The sequence below is a fragment of the Chinchilla lanigera genome, unplaced genomic scaffold, assembly GCF_000276665.1.
Source record: "Chinchilla lanigera isolate Chin_1 unplaced genomic scaffold, ChiLan1.0 scaffold00009, whole genome shotgun sequence".
Taxonomy (NCBI): Eukaryota; Metazoa; Chordata; class Mammalia; order Rodentia; family Chinchillidae; genus Chinchilla; species Chinchilla lanigera.
In genome coordinates this window covers 18,729,921-18,752,252 of record NW_004955410.1, presented here as the reverse complement: position 1 = coordinate 18,752,252, position 22,332 = coordinate 18,729,921, and the positions used below count along the sequence as shown (strand labels likewise).

General features: G+C 33.3%; 1 protein-coding gene across 1 annotated transcript in view; it reads left to right on the top strand.

The window, feature by feature from the left end:
* The window catches only part of Agmo (alkylglycerol monooxygenase), a 168,634-nt gene that overhangs the window by 129,572 nt on the left and 16,730 nt on the right, over positions 1 to 22,332 (top strand). The window contains 1 exon segment of the mRNA XM_005415288.1: positions 1,644 to 1,737. Within this exon segment, the coding sequence (XP_005415345.1) occupies positions 1,644 to 1,737 (94 nt within the window).

Genomic DNA, 22,332 nt, shown 5'->3' with positions numbered 1-22,332 from the left:
CTGGGTATTTTCCCAGAAGATCTAAAAACATCATATCACATCGATATTTGTGCACCTATGTTCATAGCAGCACAATTTGTAATTGCTAAATTGTTGAAGCAATCCAAATATCCATCCACTGAGGATTGGATAAGAAAATTGTGGTATTTTTATATAATGGAATATTGCTCAGCTATAAAGAAAGATAAACTCAAGGCTTTTAGGTAAATGATCACAACTAGAGACCATACTTGTATATGAAATAAATCAGACCTGCATGTGCAAGGACCACACTGTCTCACTACTGTAAAACCTGAAAGAGTTAATATAAACTTGGAGGTATGATAGACATTGTGAAATGATAGGAAAATGCTCAAGGATAAAGGGCAACTGGGATGTGGGAAAAAAGAAGGGAAGGAAGGAGCAATTTTGTATGTATGTATATACAGGGTAGTTAACATAGCTGTTCTACTGTCTTCTATTTCTTTGGCAATAGAAACTGTTAATGAGTCCTTGATTGATCATTATTGCATGTCTCTATCTGTTTTCATGAGAAACCACTTTGAAGATATCAATATGTAATACAAGAAGCATTGTTAATTTCCTACCACTTTGTTTGTAACTCTGTATTGTCTGTCTGTTCTTTTGCTATTTTGTAAAAGGTTGTCTGTCTGTTAATGTTTTCCTCCTTTTATTTTAAAAATAAAAAATAATTTGCAAATAAAATTTCAATATTGATAAGGAAGGTTTAAAAAATTTAATCTTTTTGAAATATGGAGTCTGTAAATTCGAATGGAAATCCTGTATGAGTCTTTTCTTATTTTGTCATTTAGTTTTTTTGTTTAATAAAATGTTTCCTTCTAACCTGAAACCACTCCTGGGGTCCAAAGTCATTAGCACACAACACATCATGTTGATTCCTTGATTCTGAGCACTTGTTCGGACTTAGGAACAGTTTCTTCTTCAAATTAGAGGCATTTCCTTTATAATTTGTTTAAACTGTGGCATCATATTATATCTTCTGCCTTATTTTTTTTTTTTTTGGTTTTTCTCCGGTACCGGGAACCGAACTCACGACCTTGCACTTGCCAGGCAGGTGCTTTTGCCGCTGAGCTAAATCCCCAGCCCCATCTTCTGCCTTATTAACTTTAAAAATGTTAGGAGATACAATGCCTTTACTCAACCATATGGAAACAAATTTAAAATGAAAATTCTACCATTTTTTAAAATGAAGTCATCTTCTTTAAATATAATCTCTTTTCATGATTCAAAATATTCTGATAGTATATAATTTTGTAGTTGAAATACAAAGGGTCATGATTGTATACTTTTTTACTGCTATAATGTAACAATTTTTGTGTATCTAAGAAATCATTCTATCTGTAGGAAACATGGATGGCCTTTCAAAATGAAGGGAAGAACACACTTCATGTGACAACTAGACATTAAATGCAAGTTAGAAGTCCTATAGATTTTGTTCTAACATGCCTACAACCTTATTACCATGTAAACAATTGATGTTGTGAAGACAAATGTATTATTTGTAAAATATAGAATAAAGTATAGTTTTTGAACAAATACACATTAGTAATACTGAGCCATTAATAAAGTTTTATGCTGAAAAATCATACATGTAAATTAATCTTTTAAAATGTGTACTTTAGATTTTCTACTCTCCCCGGCCTTCTTCATACCTACTTCAGTACAGGCTGTTCATCTTCGGTTCAGTTGCCTCTACCTATTTTGGATGCACACAGAAGTAATCTTAAAAAAAAAAATACCCAAATAGCCTGAAGCAATGTCTTAGAAATCCACTAGAAGCTGATTTATTGTGTAAGAAAAATCTTTGTCTGCCTTCTTTAAGGAGAAACATCTGTTCATTTTTATTCCTTTTTTCTGAATATATATTGCAAAGTTTACAAGAAGCAATGAGGCCAGTTGGTCTCAATTATATAAAACAATTTTTGAACTATTAAGTACTGAAACATTTTGGTACTATGTTCAATACAATATCTTCCTGTATTACAGTTTATTAAACATTACTAACCAAGAGATGTTGAAATTCATTTTAACTTAGAGATAGAAATTTATAAATATATATTTATATATATATTTACATGTAGTTGGTAGGAAATCTTTGAAAAAATTTTAAGATTTATAGGGATTAGGAAAATAACTTTTATTTGAAATTCTTAACTATAGAGTTTAGTTTTAGTTTAAAATGGTCAGTATATTGTTAAGTTTTACTTACCCCCCAAAACTGAACAAATAGGAATTCTTGGTTTTTCTAGGGTGTCTTCAATCGTCTGATTTGAATGATTGCAGAGGGATCATTAAGCAACTACTTGGTTTATGAATTATTGTACCTATCTTCTTGTTAAATATCAAAAATCACAGACCCTGAAAAGTTCCTGCAGATGCACATGAAAACCCTCTCAAGCACTTGGCATTTACTGGAAGCCTTTTGAAGTTCCCGTAGGAAGCACATGGACAGGTGTTGCAACTGGGTGAACAGTATTACAAATCACAGCTGAGTGGGATGCCAAACCTTGATACAACAAAGGACATTATTTCATTAATATGCAATATTTCATGCTACCGATTTGCTGAGAATAAAGCGGCTGTTAGCCTGGCTTTGGACGTATATGGCATTATTTGAAGATCTGTCATGAAATACTATTGCTTTATGAGGGTTGACATACATCAAACAGTCAATACTACAACCATCTGAAAGAGCTGTTGAGCCCCATTCTGACTCTAAAGGTCAAAGACCAAATTTGTTTAAATCAGTGGAGAGAAGTTTTCTGGTGATTTACATAGAGAGGTTAAAGGAGAATTACATTTTTATAGCAGCTCTGCCCTAGGTCATGCCACGTGTTTGGTCAGGTATTAGTCTGCACACAGAACAATGGTGCCTAAGTTACTTCCTCCTTTTCCTGTGTCTCTCAGAGAGGTCCCTGAGCCAGGATTTGCATTTCATCTTGTGAAATAAAGGGCAAGTGAAGGAAACGACGGTGAGAATTGTTCCTTCTAAGCACTGAGACTCCAAGTGGCTTCATTTCTAGTTCAAAAGCAGTGCATAAGAGACTCTCACTTATTTGTACTTCATTGTTCAGAAAATATTTCACCATGTCGAGTTACTAAAGTTGAGTGGGATGGGAGTCAAGATACATTTTATGAAGTTAGTGATTTGTATTTTCAAAATTTAAATTACCTTATTAGCTGGGTACACATTTCTGAGATTTTTACAGCTGTGTAATTGTAGTAGCTTATTATTTACAGCTTGTTACCATTTGCTTCTTCATAATAGGATGCTTCAGGAAGGAGAATCAAAAGATGGTTGTCAGTGGTGACTTCCAGAGATCCAGGTAAGGGGAATAGAGCAAGGTGTGGGGAAGGTTTATTTTTTAAAAGATTATTTTTAACATGTACTTGCCCTAGATTTTCAAATAAAAGTTAATACACGAATTAAGATGTAAAAATAAAAGCTGAAAACAATGGTCTTATGCCTTAAAAATTTGCACTCTGTGACAGGAAAATGTGTTAGCCCTTTTACCCGACTTGCATGCTGTTTAATATGGAGCTTACTAGATGGGACTCTCTTGTGTGCTGTCCACCCAACAGGGCTGGCCAAAGAGTCTGAACGGAGGTTTCAGTCTCTTGTTTCCCTTCTCTTAGCATCCATAAAAATCAGTTCTCACCCTAAGGGAACACAGTTTCAAGGAGACAGTGATTTTCTGAAAGTGGAGAGTAAATTTCCTTTAACTCAGGCAAATTAGGAGGAGAGGCAGGAAAGAAACAAACCAAAAACATGTTTTCAAAGGATTGCATGTAAGAGGAAAAATAAATCACTAGACAAATTTAAAAGTGTATTGAAATTTTCTGTTTACTGTTTGTTCTTCAATGAGTACACAACAATTTTAGTTCCATCCTCTTTTCAAATTTACCAAACATTTGAAGTGAAAATGTACTCTGTGGCTTATTTTTTATGACACATTTTTGTTCGTTTGTTGTTCACTGACTAATTTGCAACCGATTTAGTGGTACTGCTTTTTGTGTGTGAATTTACTAAGTGTAGTAAATAGCTGTGTTTAATTTAATAACTATGGAATATTTTGTGTTTTCTTTTAGAGATAATATTTGTTATTTGTGTGTTAGGAGAATTGACATAGTACAGTTATAATAGTAACAATATGGACCTAAATTTGATTTAAAATTTATTATATATTTCATGCATATATCCCTTGATGCTTGAGGAAAGAAAGCTTAGTGAATACTTTGGCACTAAAGATTTGAATATGATTTGATGATTTTTGTACTACTAAACTGAAAACCTAAATGAAACACTGCAAATATTATAAATACAAATGAATAATTTATTAATGCACAGCTTCATATAGAATTCCAAATAGATCAAGATATATAATAATTATGTGAAAATTATGTGCTCCTGTGTTCAGATATGTATAAATGTTTTGGACAGACACATGGATAGCCATCTCTTTTCCTATAGGAAGGAGTGTGAGGATGGCTGGGAGTTAAAGATCAGCGTGAAACATTAACATTAATTTTACTGATTCCACTGTGGGCAAAGTATTATCTCTTTGTAGTACTGTTTCCCAGTCACTGATATTGAGCAACTTTTCATGTATTTTGGGGCACATGATCTATTTGTTTTAATGAATGATCTGTTCAAAATATTGACTGTTTTTATTGGGTCCTTTGTCTAATTGATGTGTTGCAATTCTTCATAGGTTTTATGTGCCAATCTTGGATTATGCATATGGACTTTTAGGTATTCCCCTAATTTGTAGCATGTCTTCATTTTCTTTCCTGTAACCTATAATAAAAAAAAATTGAAGTTTGAAGGATCATTTATTTCCTTTATGTTTAATTTATTTTACTTTTAATTTTTTAAAGAATTTTCTCTTAACCTGAAAATTATTTTCCTAGGATGCCTTTTGGAAGCCTTAGAGTTTTATCTTTTACCTTTAGGTCTGTAATATAATGCATTACCTTTGTATGTGGTATGTTCTAAGAATCAAGATTCATTATATCTGCACACATATCCATCAATTCTATCACCATTTATTCTGGAAAACATTTTATCCTTGATGCCTTCGCTGGAAAGAAACTGAGTATGTGTTTACAACTACTTTTAGACCTCTCCTGTCATTCATTGGCTTGTTTATTTACACAAATATTCTCACATTATTGTGGATTAATATAGCTACATTGTAAGATTGTTTTATAGTTTTATAAAATAAAAATTCTGTAGATTATTTTTCATGTACATTTTTGTGCCCTTTAAACAAGGCGATTCTATTTCTCTCTTTTCCATATGACATCATTCACTTTTGTCTTGTGACTCCTGCTCTGGCAAGGAGCTATGGTTCAAGATAAAAGTGGTTAGAGAAAGATTCAGGCATCCTCTGCTGTCTTGTTCTCTCTCTCTCACTCTCTCTCTCACTCTCTCTATCTCTTTCTCCTTATTCTAGTGATTAAGTAGAAATTCTATTCTCACTGAAAGAGTACATGTGATCCAAAATATACAATAGATATTGTAAAATGGGAAGACACTTCAAAAGAAAAGTAAAACTGGTTTAGGAGCATGGGAAAAAAAAGAAGGAAGGTAAAAGTAAAAGGAAAAAAATATGTATATATAAAAGATAGTTAAGGTAGTTATGCTGCTAATTTTTCCTAGTTCATTCAAAAGATAGGTTTGTGCTAATATTGTTTGGACAATTAAGTGCTGATATCTCATACTCTGAGGAACTAATTTAAAGACAACAATACGCAATGTGTTGATCATTGTTACCTTCCTATCATATTGTTTTGGAATTTGGTTTTTTTTTTTGTTTTTTTGTTTTTGTCTCTTTTTCTTTAAAATACAAATTAAGACAATTTTAAAAAAATTCTCTTCTCAATGAACATAAATGCCATTTGTCATAAATGTAAAAAATTTGAAGCAGTATAATTCCATTAATGTCCTCTCAACATTTTGGCTAGGTTTTTACATACATTAATTTTTCATACAAGTCCACAGTAGTTTTTTTGTTTGGTACCAAGAATCGAACTCAGGACCTTGTGCTTGCCAGGTAAGCACTAGTACTGCCAAGCTATATCCCCAGCCTACAAGTCCACAATTTTAAAAAATATTTAGGCAATAAATTGCCTTTTAAAGAAATAATAAAAAAAGAGCCCTTCTGTATGTTCCCAATATTTACCTCCTTCTGTACTTTATTCTTTCCTCTAATCCATACCCATTCTGTAATTTCCGTGTTCTTCCTGAAAAATCTCAACATGTTTTCTGCAGATTTGTACCAATAGTATTTTTTCAGGCTTTATATTTCTTCACATATTATATTCTTTATTTTTAGATATTTTCCTCTATATAGAATTTTTCATTGATTTTTTACTTGCTACGTTCTTTCGATATTTTAAGGAATTCTATTGTCTTTAATTTTTATTATTTCAAAAAATTCAATTGACATGTTTATTGCGAACATAATCTCTCTTTCCTCTTAGATGATCAGAATTTGTATGCAAAGATTTTGACTTCCTTTCTGTGTTTCTTTTCCTTTGAGGGTTTCTCCTTTCAGTATCTGTTCACTTTTACAATCTTGAACTTTGACCTGTGATTTCTAATTCAGTGAAACTGGCACTTTTTGTGTTGAGTTTTACTCTCAGGTTGACCATCAGGACAAACCTCGGCAGCCATCGAATTCGAGTGTTACTGTGCGACGCTACAAAGAGGCACAAACACTACCTACTGGTGAGTCGTGTAGTTGTCAAGCTGGGAGGGAACCAGATTCCTCTTGTCAACAACGACTGTACTCAAGCAACTACACCAATCAAGTATTTTCTTCAAGAATATATTTAGAATAGAACTAAAGAATAAATGTCCGTAGAGACTAAGATATAAGAGGACTGCACAGATGAAATGGGCAGCTCTAAAATACATAAGAACTACATAGAATTGTGAAGCAAAATATTCAATGAGGTTATAGAACCAAAACAAACAAAAGCCAAGTGTGGTGGCGCACAGGCAGGAGGATTATTGTGAGTTCGAGACCAGCCTAGGCAAGCAAGTGAGCTCAACACCAGTCTGAACTGCATAAGGAGACACTGTCTCAAAAAGACAAAAAACAAAACAAAACGAAATAAAATAAGAGAACCAGATGTTTGCAAAAGTTGCAAAACAGGAAGCAGTGTAAAAATGTTAGTAGCAGCAAAAGCAACATAAGGAGCAGTTTAGGAGGTTGGACTTCTAATTACACAGCCAATAGAGAATTTTGATTATTGGGGGCTGGGGATTTAGCTCAGCAGCACAGCGCCTGCCTGGTAAGCGCAAGGTTGTGAGTTTGATTCCCGGTACGAGAGAAAAGCCAAAACCAAAAAAAAAAAAAAAAGCAAAAAACAAAAAAGAGAATCTTGATTATTATACTTCTTTCCCTAAAAATTACAATGTTCAGGGAGTATGAGAGCAAATACCTATTCTTCAAAATCCTAGAGTCTGACCAAGACATAGTCATGTGTAAAGATTTATTTTTAAGTATACCCAATTTTTAAAATTTTAACAACCTACTGAGAAAAATACATAGAACTTGTGACATAAATTTTATTTTTTTTATTTTTTTTTGTGACATAAATTTTAAATCATGATTGCACAGAAAGGTGTTTAGTTTATCTCAAGTTTCAATAGCTATTATTTTGCCCTCGATGTAAGTGGGAAATGGAATTATTAATCTAGTCAGCAAATCTTTTTCTTTAACACTTTAAATATTTATTTTGTGTAAAGAAAAATGACATCTTGGAACAAGTTCTTAAATATTTTCATGAAGAAATAAATATAGGTAGAATAGGCAGAAGGAAACAAATCATGTTTTTATAATTGTACCCTTAAGAAAACTACAGCTTCAGTAGAAAAGTACTGAAGATTACAATGACTTTTTCCCTTCTAGGAAATTTGCTCCAAAGTTCCATATAGTCTTAGAATATATAAAAGGTCTGGACCTTTAATTGAACTCCTGCCTCTCACCCTGAATCAGGCCGGACCTTTTCACCCAATACCAGAGATTCTCAAATTCCTCATATTTCTACCCCAGCCGAAGAGCGTCCTGCACTGCTTTCCCTTGAGCACCCACACTATTTTCTCTGAGTGTGCACTTTTTCATCTCTGCTTAATGAATCTGTGTAGACCTCTATCCTGAAATACTTTCCTAGGAGGGAAGTCAGGCAACCTACTCACGGGTAGTGCCAGTTTAGGGGTCCATCTTCCCTTTGGAGGTACCACCTCTGGGCCCATCTAGGAGAAGTACAATTATTAAAATTTAAGTAAGAATATTAGAAACAATTGAAATGAGAGCCATCTCAAGTGCTTTTCAAAATCCAAGAAAAATTACAAGTTCATATTGCATCTTCTTCTTTGTGGTTCCTGAAATTAAATTGCCTTAAACTCAAATCCTGATTTCACTTGCTGCTATGACAATGAACTTGTACTTTTTCTTAAAAAAAAAAAAAAAAAATCTTCCTGTGTCTCAGTTTTCTCATATGTAAAATGTGGATAATCACAAATACATAGCATTGCTGTGGGGATTTTTAAAAGATTATTTATATCCCAACCTATTTGAATAGTATTTGACACATAGAAAGTACAAAAAATAATGTTTTCAGTATGGTTTATTCATTGTTACTATCATTTTGCAAACTAGATTCCTACTTAATTATCTATAGCTCCATAGCAATTTCTAGCCAACACTATGGTTATTCATATGCATTTTGTGACATAATTTTAAAACCACTTCTATTTTAACTTAAATGAATGAATAAATACTTTTGATCTTAAAAGTTAAATAATTAACATACAAAACGAATTGGAATATGCATACTTAGCTATATGAGTTTGGGATTGTAATCATGAAGTGCAGTGTTCAGGATTTTTTTTGTATTTTTGCTCATTAAAAATAGATTAACATATAAATTATAAAATTTGGCAAATATATCTTTGTAAAATATTGCAGTATTCTATTCCACAGACACTTATTTAGTGTCTACGGCATTCTTAATCTTGTATACGGTAACAAGAACAAACAAGAACTAACGTGAAGAGCAGTATTCTAGAAGAAATATTCTAGAAGAAAGAATCGAGCTGGCTTTGAAGGATGTACCAGAAAAGAGGGTCCAAAGTAAAGACAACAGTTCGAGTCCTCTCAGGCTAATTGTTCCCAGTTACTCATAGGTGTCAGTAGTCTGACATGCCTTAAGGAGAATTTGAGGAGAAGGCACTCTTATGTATTTATTTATTTTATTCTGTATATCATCTATCCTGGCAGTCTTGGTCTTTAGAAAATGTTTAGCATTTTAATATTATCTCATTAAATGTTCATAAAAATACTTTGACACAGTTACTACAGTTACTAAGTAACTTGTCCTAGGTCACATGATTGTTAACTCCCAAAGCAGACACTTTTTACCAAGTAGTCAGAATGCAGATTCCTTGTTCTCACTGGTATGCACTATGGAGTTTCCCTGTAAATGGGACAATTCTGATCTTAATATTATAATAAAATAGCCTCTCTGTATTGAACACGAAGTATATGTTCAGCAAATATTTTACTTAATCTCCACAAAATAATTTGAAGGATTTAGGGTGAATTAAAATTTACAGTTTGTAAAGAACAAGTGCAAGTTCTACTGACTTCAGTTATGGGCTTTTAAAAAAAAGTTAATGGAGCAGTACATGCTGCAGAAAATTGTTCCAATATTTAATAAATCTTCAGAAAGCTGGAATTTTTATATTCACCAAACTCTGAGCAAACACTGCCCTTTTGAAAGCTAAGAATATTGATATTCTGAAATTTATACAAATGACAACAGCTGCTTGAGAAATGATTATTTTAGTCATTAATCATATGACACACTTCCTCTTTAAGTGATATATTTATCCAGCTTTGTCTCAATGTGCCATGACAGATAGCAGCAGAGTTCATAAAGCATTTGTATGGTATAGAAAGATTAAGCCATTGGATAAGACAGAGCTCACTTGTAATTTGGCCTATAACAAATAGCTGTCACTTTTGCCTACACCTCTTATCCCTCTTAAAAAAGTTCAATCTAGGGGCTGGGGATTTAGCTCAGCGGCAAAAGCGCCTGCCTGGCAAGCGCAAGGTCGTGAGTTCGGTTCCCGGTACCGGAGAAAAACCAAAAAAAAAAAAAAAAGTTCAATCTATTCTCAGAGGCCAGTCCTGCTGAAAAGGCCATGTTATTTTTCTGTGGCTTACCAAATAAAAGTCTAAATTTCTTTCATTTGATGCTCCTCATAAACTGCTTTCCAAGTACATTTCCTGGTTTGTGTCTCATTACGTTCCATTCCGTGTGATCAATCAAATTTCATTTATTCATACTAACGATTCATATTGAAATATAAATTACATTAAAGTTGTAAGCCACAGAGTGAACATGAGTAATCACAATGATGGTTGGAAATGGGTAGGAAGCTACATACAATGAAATAGATAATTAGTTTGCAAAAAAATTAAAATAATTAAACAATTAACATTTTTCATCTTACTGTATCTGTCAAGTACTATTCTAGTGGGTTGGAACATAAATGATTGTCAGAGTTTGCTATTTCCATTTTATATTTTCCAAATACATCCAACAATTAATCATTTGAAGCTTTTCTCTTTTTATATTTTCCACAATACCCTGCTGTACAGTCTTCAAGACCCAAGTCAAATTTCTCCTCCTTCATAAAAGGTGTGATCACAATAAATGGTGAATATCTAAATAAATATAAAAATATTACAGTAATTAGGCTTCATTCTAGAGAAGCAAATGTCCCTTTAGATCTTCTGCATGGGCAAATCAATTAATTTAATACACCAACTAAGCAGAAGAAAAGACACATTATAGCACTTGAAACATTAGCCAGAGCAATTAGGCAAGAGAAAGTAAAGGAATATATATAGGAAAAAAAGAATTCAAATTGTTGCTATTTATGGAGGACATGATTTATTAGAAGACCCAAAAAATCCTACTGAAAGACTTCTAGCATTAATAACCAATTCCCACAATGTAACAAGATCAACATGCAAAAAACAACAGCATTCTTGTATACCAGTAATGAACCTACTAAGAAAGAAATTAGGCAAATAATATCACTCTCAACAGCATCAATAAAAACTAAACAGTTAGGAATTTATCTGACCAAGGAAATGGAAGACCTCTATAAGAGAAACTACAGTACTCTGACAAAGGGATCAAAGAAGACATCAGGAAATGGAAAGACATGCTGTGTTCCTGGGGAGGCAGAATCAAAACTGGAAAAATGGCCATACTGCCCAAACTGAAATATAGTTTCATGTAAGCTCATTAAAATACCAGCAGCATTCCTCACAGTACTAGTGACAATAATCCTAAAATTCATATGGAACTGAAAGAGACACACAACGCTGAAAGCAGTTCTAGGCAACAAGAGCAAAACAAGAAGCATCACAACCCCAGAGCAGAATTTTAAGTTACAAATTCACAGTGAAAAAACCAGAATGGTACTGACAGACACAGAAAACAGTCATGTGGATCAGGATACACGATGAAAAAGAAGACAGTTTATATTTTTGGCATGCCATGTTTAAAGCAGCACAATTTATAATAGCTAATCAAGGAAGTGGCTTACATGTTGATCAACACATGAATGGATCCAAAAAATGTGGTATTCATAAACAATGGTGTGCTACTCAGCTATTCAGAAAGGTAAATTTGAGCCATTTGTAGGAAAATAAATTCAACTTGACATCATAATACAGAACAAAATGAATCAGATACATAGAGAAGCTTAAATAGTGCATGTTTTCTCTTATATGTGAAAAACAAAATATAAATAAATTGAAGGGCTAAATAAAAGATAGATACTAGCAAACAGGGAGACAGATCTTTTGCAAATGAGAAGGTGAGAGTGAGGGAAAGGTAAGGAAGTAAAAGTAAAAAATGAAAATGTGTAATGTATGTGAATGTAATGTAATCATTATGCCATGTAATATAATGAATGTAATCATTATGCATTGCAAACATGTACTAATAAAATATTACAATGACTCATTGTAGGTAATCCCTTTCTTTCTTTCTTTCTTTCTTTCTTTTTTTAAAAATTAATCCCTTTCAAGTAGTCATCTCACTTCTTGACACTTTCCCAAACACTTTCAGTAGTGCTCTTTCTGAAGTATTTTTCATGCCTTTTTTTTTTCACATTTTGTTTTATTTTATGAAAGAAAAGTAAAACAAAAATTTCATAATAAAATGATAGAAAAACAATAGTTAATACATTGCATATAATCTTTAAAAGAGTTACTGAGAGTGAAAGATATGGGCATAAAATTTCTCAAATTGATATTAGTACAAATGTTCCTTTCCTATGAACTAAGAGACACTAAGAGCATAACAACTTGAATTTTTTCTTCTTTTTCCCATCCTTCATTTTCCCTTTTCTCCACCCTAGTTCTTTTTTCCTTTTAAACAATTCCTTCCCATTTCATAACATCTACTATACATTTTAGAACTATTTATTCTTTTAATTTCTCACACCAGGGAGATAATATGATGTTTACACGTGTGAATCTGATTTATTTCACTTATGATAATGGTTTCACATTGTATCCACTTACCTATAAAAGTCTCAAATTTATCCTTTATGGCTGAGTAGTACTCCATTGTGTAAAAATACTACATATTCTTTTATGCATTCCTCTGTTGATGGACATTTGGGTTGTTTCCAGGAATTAACTATTACAGATTGTGCTACTATAAACATGGCACATATATATTGCTCTAATATGATGTCTTTAATTCTTCTGGGAAGATACTCAGAAGGAGAATAGCTTGGTGAAATGAGACCACTAATCCTAGCTTTTGGAGATATTTCCAAACTGATTTCTACAGTGGTTGCACAAGTCTATACCCTTACCAATAAAGGAGAATGGCCTCTTTTTCCCATACAGCCCTTCCAGTATTTGTTATTGGTTGATTTCATGATGACAGCCATTTTTTCTGGAGTGAGAAGAAATCTCAGTGTCGTTTTAATTTGCGTCTCTTGAATGACCAATGATATTGAACATTTTTTTCATGTATTCATTTGCCATTTGTATGTCTTCATCTGAGAAGTGTATATTCATCTCAGATGCCAATTTTTGGATTGGGTCTTTGAATCTCGGGAGCCTGAGTACTTGCAGTTCTTCATGTGTTCTAGATAGAAGTCCTTTGTCTGAGGGAAGAGTGACAAAAATTTTTTCCAACTATGTGGATTGTGTTTTTTATCTGTTGGTGATTTCTTTCAATGTACAAAAGCATTTTAATAAGATGATGTCATGGTTGTTGACTTTTTAAGTATTTCCTATGCAGTCTAGATTTTGTTTATGAACTCTCTGCCTACACCTATGTCTTCAAGATTTCTACCTATTTTCTCTAATAGTAGATTTATTGTTTCTGTTGTAATATTTAGATCATTGATCCATTTTGATTTTAGTTTAGTACATGGTGATAGACATAGGTCTAGGTTTAGTCTTTGGCACGTACAGAGCCAGTTTTTTCAGCATCATTTATTAAGGAGGCTATCTTTCTTCCACTGAAGACTTTGGCCCCTTTGTCACAGGTGGCGGAGTCTGTTTGTAGCTGTGTTTGTATCTGCTAATCTGTTCCACTAATCCTCAGACTCACTGTTTTGCCAGTACCATGCTGATTTTATCACAGTAGCTTTGTAGTATAATTTTCTGCTCTCTGGGTCTTCCCACATGGTTTACCTGGGTCCCAGAAATTGTGAAGGGAGGGACCATCCTCTGTGTTATGCTGTCTTGAATTGACTCAAAATGTTTGCTACAATTTTTGTCAGATAAAAGCATTATTGTATATTCTCATTCACCTTATTAAACTCTCTCTTCCTAAAAGTAAAAATGAGAATGAGAGACTTTTGTGTTAAACTAATTCAAGGCATTGAGGCAGCCAAAAGTGCTGCTGATGTAAAGACATTCATGAAAAACGACTTCCAAAATTGTTTCAAAATGTAGCAAAAACTGGAGGTTAATTGTATTCAAAGCAAGGAGTGCATTTTCAGGGAGTTAATGGTCATGTATCTTTTACTGTAATATTTTTTGAAGTCAAACATCCTCCATTTTGTTTTATCACACAAGGTAGTGTTTTCTTTTAAGAGCAAAACCTAACACAGTTCAGAGTACATGCCAATCTCTATACTATGAATTTTACATGCACAATCAATCATTTTTATCCGTGGGTTAAACATGCATGGACTCAGTCATCTACTTGTTGAAAACACTGGAGAAAATAGTGTCCAAAGTGAACATTTACAAACTTATTTTCCCAGTTCCATAAACTACAGTAAATCCACCATATACATGGTATTTGCATTGTATTAGGTACCATAAGTAGTCTATAGATGGCTTAGGGTATGCAGGAAAATGTAATAACTATATGCAAACGCTATACCACTTTATGTAGGGGATGGTAGCATCTACAGATTTTGATATTTGGGAAGAGAAGTCCTAGAACCATTCCCCAAAGATAACTGAAGATGGCTATATTTAAATATTTCATTTTCAGACAGCCTTTTGGCCCTCAGAGTGATCAAAATGAAGTATATGGAGGTTATGTACTCAGTAGGTGAGTTATTCAAAAGCTAATAAACAATTGCTCCATCTTTTCTCTTCAAAAATCCTATGTCGCTAATATTACATCTCTTAAAAGTGAAAGACCCACCTTTCCCATGTTGCTTGGAACAGCCCAAACATATGTGTATTTTTTGACACAATGGCTAATAACACATTCTTTCCTTCCCTTAAAATATTCATTATACATTTGAGTTTTCATCTATAGTGCATTGTTCTTATCTTTCCATTCTTATTATTCCATCTTAATTAATGCTCCTTCAGTGGAAGCATAGTCACACATAATTCTATTTTTATAATCCTATAGACTCTTACGTGCTTTTAGACAGCTATAATGATCATTCAGAGCCTAAACAATATAGAGTACTCACATAATGAGAACAAACATCAAGTCAACTTCAATGATTTTGTATTGCTGTCAAGGTAAAGTCAATGAGTAAAAGTTCATGAAAGATATCTTTAAAATATGACCTTGCTTACTACTTCCATAGTTTAGCCAGTACAACTAAGTCACACTGCTTTCTGGTGTTGAAACTGACCAAACACTTACGTCACGTGTTTTCCATGCTTTCTCTGAGATGCCCTTTTCCCCCACATTTTTCATGGTGCAACTCAGCTACCACTTCCTCTGCAAGGCCTGTTCTTCACTTCTTAGAATTAAGTACACTTTTCTTTACACTCTTTCTGTTTCTATGTGAGTAGTTAGACTGACAGCATGAGCTCAGTCTGGGAACACAAATGAAATCAATAACTGGGTTTCTGAATATGAGAATCAGCCAATCAACAGTAATGAACTGTAATTCTAAGACCATTTTTTAAGATTTGTTTTTGACATTCTCTCCCAGTAGTATCTGAGTACAATGCCAAAAAGTAGTTCTTTTACCCATTCTGATTGTGTATGTGTGCACATATTATACATAAGTATGTATGTATGCATATTTAAATAAATATGAGTAGCAGTGTTTAAATGATATTTACTACTTATTATTGAGTGTTAAATTTTAATGATTGCATTATCTTATACATTTATATATGTATGTATGTACTTATATTTATAACTAAAATAAGGTTAAGCTACATGTTGCATAATATAATATAAGTTTTTGACATATATGATCACATAGTTTTTGAAATTTAAGGCAATATGGTGGGAAAATATTTCAAAACTTCTGCTTTGAAAAATAGGTATTTTAATAAAAAATATGTTTCTTGTTTCCTTTCTTTAAGTTAATATTAAGTATTCAGATAGAACTGTTGTAGTCAGGGTTTGTAAGGGGAACAATTCAATACAGGACACATAATTTATAGGATTATTTTCTGATAGTCACATAAAGAGTCATATATAAAAGAAGAGTTCAGGACATCTTTCCACACAGTAAAGACCCACAGAATCCAGCTGAAAGCTTGGATCGCACGGCAATGTCCTGTATGAGTCCAGTTATAGATCTAGAGCCCACGACAGTGTCTCATGCATGTCTGTTTCACGGGTTTGCACTGGTAAGGCCTAGAGGTCAATAGTGGGAGGTAAAATGTCTGTGTCAGTGGGATGAAGGATCTGTGCGAGCAGGCTGAGGGACCTAAACTGGAGCTGGGAAGCAACACTCAAAGTAAGGACCCGAGGTGCCCCATAAATTACCATAGCCATCCTCAGTGACAACAAGGTCCTGAGTTCCTCTGACAATGAGAACATCTGAGTTCATGTCAAGAAAGCCAGCATGACAGGCTCCTCAAGAGAATCTATAGCCCCAGGAGAACCAATAGCCTGCTAATGGCACCCCTTCTCCTCCAATTCTCTTTTTATGCTGTTGGCAACAGTCTTCAGGTGGGCCTTCAACATCAAGCACCACACTGATCTATTTCAGCTGGGTGTTACAAGTTGCCCACCAGTGGTCACTCTAGCACAAGTTCCTAATACATACCTTCTATTCTTTACACTCTTGTGGCCTTTTTTTTTTTTTTTTTTTTTTAATTCTTTCCTGAATTTCTGGCTCCATTTTTCTTTTCTTCTAATAGTTTTTCTTCTTTACAATTCAATTCACTTACTTTCATGCTTTATGTTGTCTCTAAACAATCATTCAGTTTCTAGCTGTCATGCAAAATTCTCCTCTGGGTTTAAAATCACTGTTTCCCACATCTTAATGTATTTTTAAGGATTTTGGCACTAGCTTGCGTAAGCATATCTGAATCATATTTCATTATGACTTCCCCTGCCTTCAATCAGCTACTCTTCTTTGCTTTCATTTCTCTAAAGTCAACATCAAGATCAAATATTGATGTCATAATTGGCTCCTTGACCCTCCTTATAGTCCATCTTTAATTAAGTCCTACACATTTCTAGTTTTTTCTAGAAGTGATCTTCTCTTCTACTAATACATTATCAGGTAACTCACCCGTTCTAGCTCACTCATGCATAAACTTCTACTGTTAATCCAAATTTCATATACCTGTCTCCCTCCTTCATACACCAAAATACCTGTGTATGTTAGGTAACTCAAAACATTCCTCTCCCTGACATAATATATCTAACATACACAGGTATTTTTCACCACTAATGTTTTTAAAGATTATGCCCTGATTTGAGAAAATATTGGGGTGCAATGACTTTTTTTAGTAGGGAAAAATAACAAAAGTAGAAGGATTTGATTTAGCTTCCAAGATCACAATGCAGCTGTCTAAAAACTCACAAATCTCTTTTTAATTTTTAATTTTATAGAAAACAAAACAAATTTAAAAACAAAATAATGAGAGAATAACGATAGTTAATATATTGAATGTTGTTATCTTCAAAATAGTTACTCATAGTACAAGATATGGGCATAAAAATTTCTCCAAATGATATTAGCACAAACCTCTCTTTTCAATGAACTAAGAGAAACTAGCAGTATAAGTATCTTACATTTTTACTTTTTCCCTTCCTTCCTTTATTCTTTTCCCCACCTTAATTTCTCTTTCTTTTTGAACAATCTCTGCTCATATCACAATATCTATTGTATATTTTGGTCCTTATTTACTCTTTCAATTTCTCAAAGGAGGGAGACAATATGATATTTACACATGTGAGATCTCTACTTCTAAAGTTTCTATTGTGAAAGGACTGGAATTTGATTTCTGAGAAAAAACAAATATGATAGGGATCTACTTATCAGAATTGGAAGGGGGAATTTTAGAGACAAGGGAACAATAAAATGTAATGGATAAAAGTATGCATAGTGCAATCAAAATGTATTATACCATCTTAGCTCTTTTAGAAGTTTGTGTACATTGTTCACTAGTGTGTCCTCAGAACCAAAAAGAATATCTGCATGACAGGAGCTCAATTCATGTTTGTTGAATGAGTGAGCATAGCTATTTACGAATTATTTAAGATATTTGACCTCACTACTTGAACTACTATATAAACTATTACACTTACCCAATAAGACTGCTATGAGGATTAGCGAAATAATGCGTGTAAGGTGCATAGTCTGGGCTACGTACATTTTCAGCTATGAGGAGATGAATTGGTACATAAAGTCAGAGGGAAGATAGAGGAAACAATATTTAGGTCATCAGCATGGATCAGCATTATCTTGGGGCTCACTCAGATGTAGAACTGTTTTGCTTTCAATAATATGCTTTGGTAAAATGGTTTGATTTTAGGAAGGATGTTATGACATTAGAAATGACAAGGCATAATAAATTTAGCACATGCAGGTTTTTATAGATTTTAAACTACTTTTGAAGAACTTACCTTGTATACTTGTCCCCAAAAGATAAGTATCAGACAATATTATTAACAGGACACATTTTAAATTGGGAGACAACAAGTACTGAAATAGGTTTAACCTTTGGCAATATTCTTAACAGAAGCACTTTAAATTGGGAACGATAGGGTTGAGAATGGAAACAGAAATGGGAATTTCAGTTTTGTTCACTAGAGTATCTAGTGTTTGCTCCATGTTGGTTGTATGCTTAGTAATTCATTGACAGCTGCTAACTAGTGAACGCAGATATCATACCTGAAGCTAGGAATGTGGTCACAATGGCAGTCACAAGAGTGTAAGTTGTAGAATGAGTCAAAAGTCTGGAGTGTGGGTTGTAGGAATGTTTAAACCAGATTTTTAAACAAGGATGAGTTAATGTCTGAATTTTTTAGTTGCTTTCTTTTAACATAGAATTATTATTATTTTTAATAGTATGAGTCTTTTTCTCGTTGTGTAATTAAACTGGGAAATGTAAAATGATGTTACGTAAAAATGAAGTTTTATATGGCTGTGTTTATTAAGCATGTTTCCTATTTTTCTTATGTTAATTAAATTGTGTTAAAAATACATCACTTGGAGTCTATTTGTCTTTGAAGAAACATGTTTAGCATTTTATTTCATTCATTTTCCTAAAAGAAACTAAAAATATTATTGAAAATAAAAACTAAAGGAAATCCAATAAAATGTTAACTTGTCCAGCTGTTGTCCTCTTAAGAAATAATGTAATCTTAAGTGACAAGAATTGGCCTTCCAGATAATTTATGATAAACTTAGTACTTTAAAAGTCTTGTTTATTGTATAAACATCGTCTAGTACTAGTCTTTGTTGAAACCAAGCCCTTGACTCCTTAACACTATGGTATGGATTCATCAGAAATTTACTCCCTATGAAGCTCTTTATGATCCCAACAGCCTTGATTCCTCCAGATTGTTTTATTTCCAAACTATAAATATTGTTTTTTCACTGCTTGGTGTGGAAATTCAGCTACCTCCATATTACATGCTTACTGAAGTAGAAAACTGCCTAATCAGATAGGAAAACATTTGGCTGTGAATAAATCAGCATTTGTCAAGTATTTCAAAGTGTGAAAGCAGGCAGACAAGCACATATCCTAAGGGCTCTGCTTTCTCTGGCTTCCCTGTAGAGAAATCAGGGACTAATATGGCCGCCGCTGCCATCTGTCAAAATACTTTAGTGTGTTGTCTTGAATTAACACAGCAGAACTAGTGGGGGATGTAATTAAGATTTTATTTTTACATTTCATCACCAGATGCTCTATAATCTGAAGTTATCCATAAATGTTCAGATTGATTAAGCCCTTAACAAGGAAAACAATGAGTGTTAAAGATCAACTAATTCAGAACAAGTGAAATTATTTTAGTATAGTGTTTGTGGATTTTATACTTTTCCTAAAACTTTAAATAAGAATTGCTGTATATTCTAATGACAGTTAAAATGTATTCCTGTATATATTAAAAAGAATAATCCTGTATATATTAAAGAATAAAGTAATACCATCACTTGCTCTGCCCAAGAAACACTTAAATTCCCTGATAGTAAATTGTAATTTCCAACATTCCACTCTGTGACCCTTCAAAAGGTCTTAGAACAGTGCACTGCCTTCAGGAGGATTCTAAGGAATAAATGAAACTGATGAAGATTGTTTTGATTTTCATATAATCCATTTGAGAAATGCATTAATGAGGAAAGAATTTTCTAAGATGTGGACCAGGGTGAATCAATGGCACTATTCGCAAAGCTACACAAGAAAAAGCTAAATAAAACCATTTGTGTTTTCTACAGGTAATTTGCAATTTGAGATCTAGATACTGAACTCAGTTTGTTTCTTATGCAATAATATGTGTGCCACTTATAAATTCACATTAAATTTTTATTCTGTACTGTGCAATAGTAATTGAAAAAAATTAAAAATTAGGGGCTGGGGATTTAGCGGGGCTGGGGATTTAGCGGGGCTGGGGATTTAGTGGGGCTGGGGATTTAGCTCAGCGGCAAAGCGCCTGCCTGGCAAGCCAAGGTTGTGAGTTCGGTTCCCAGTACTGGAGAAAAACCGAAAAAAAAAAAAAAAAAAAAAAAAAATTGAGTGATTTTCTCATTGGTCTTAAGAGAAAACAAAATTATATTAACAGACTAACTTTTTATGTAACTTTTTTTCCTGAAATAGTTTTAACTTGTGACTACAGAATGCATTAGAATAAAAATAAGGTTCTGTTGGTCAATGCCTCTGTATAAGCTTGCTTCATTTGGCTTCTGAAATCTGGTAAATTCCCTAGAAATTCTATAAATGTTCATGGGATTAATGGACTGGCTGTCAAGAGACCTCTTATTCTACTGATTATGTAAATAGCTTTTAATAAGGTGCACCGACAAAAATGTAAACATAGGAAATGCTCTGATTATTTCCAATGATAACAGAAAATCCTTACTTTTACTTCTGTGATTAAAATAGTAGACAGTAGTAATGCATGTGATAGATATGATATTTAAAATCTAACATATATGTTACTATAAATATGATGTAATTATGATACATCTCTTTATACATACATACATTAATATTTGTGTTATTTAGATTTCTTTGAGTAAGAGGAACTAACTGTGGGATTATATTACTGAAAGTGCATAGAAATATTCATAACCACTCATTTTTCAAAAGAGATACATATAAGCCTATAATTAATTACAAAGATCTTCTCAAATTAAAGACTCTGTACATTTTTATACAACCACACACACATTTGGATGGATATGTATAAGGAGACATGCAAATACATGTATAGATAGATAAACTAAAAGATCAAGACAGAAAGAGAAGGAGGGGCAGGCAGAGAGAGAGAAAGAGAGAGAGAAGAAGGATGATCAGGAGGAGGAGGAAAATAAGAGTAAAGGTAGCAGCTGGACAAGAGAAAACCAACTAATGTTGTTATAGCTATTAGTCCATTTAATTTTAATTTGCACTTACACTGAATCATTAATTTATCTAAGAAGTTTTCAAACTATATTTCAAACATTTCTTTCTCAGCTAAATCTAATACGACAGTGATTCTCATATCAGATGATGAATGCATGAGAAACTGGCTTAGAATTTCCTGTAAATATTGGCTGCACTGAGGTAAGGAGAGACACACAGTGGCGTGGGACCTTCTGGAACATCAATCATACAAGATGCTGTAAAGAAATTCACAGCTAGTTGTAGTCAGTGTCATCACTTTAACCTGTGCTTGTATGAATGCAGGCATTTTTCCCACCATGAAAATTTCATCTCACTTTGACCTAAACCCAGTCACTCTGTAGCATTTATCATACTATTTGCACATTCATTTATATAATGAGGATTCTAGTGAAACATGAATCTTAGGACATATTTCCCTGTTATGTTTCTCCCACTCAGACAAGAAACATGAAATTGTAAGCATCTATTCTTTGGAAATAACTTTGTAATGAACTATAGGTTCTTACCTTCTTTCTGAATGGGAAACTGTTATAAATATCCTTATGGCTTGTCATTAACATATATTTGTATTTTAATATTTATAGAGGAAAAATTAAGTAATGGAAGTATTATGTGGTTTTCCCAACATTCTCCTAAAGTTTGAGACTAGAATTAGAATTAATCTCTTCTCCAATCTCAATAGTCAGTGAGGAAAGAGGAGCCAAACTTCTAATCAGTGCTAACAAACAGAATAATTTACCTCAAATTCACTGAGTATTTTTTTGGAAGCAAATCTTGTGGTTCTGCCTTTTGTAATTTCTCACTGAACAACAAAAATCTAACCCAGTGAATGTTTCCCAGTCTTAAAACTATTAAAAATAAGAATTATCATTGGGGGCTGGGGATTTAGCTCAGCGGCAAAAGCGCCTGCCTGGCAAGCGCAAGGTCGTGAGTTCGGTTCCCGGTACCGGAGAAAAACCCAAAA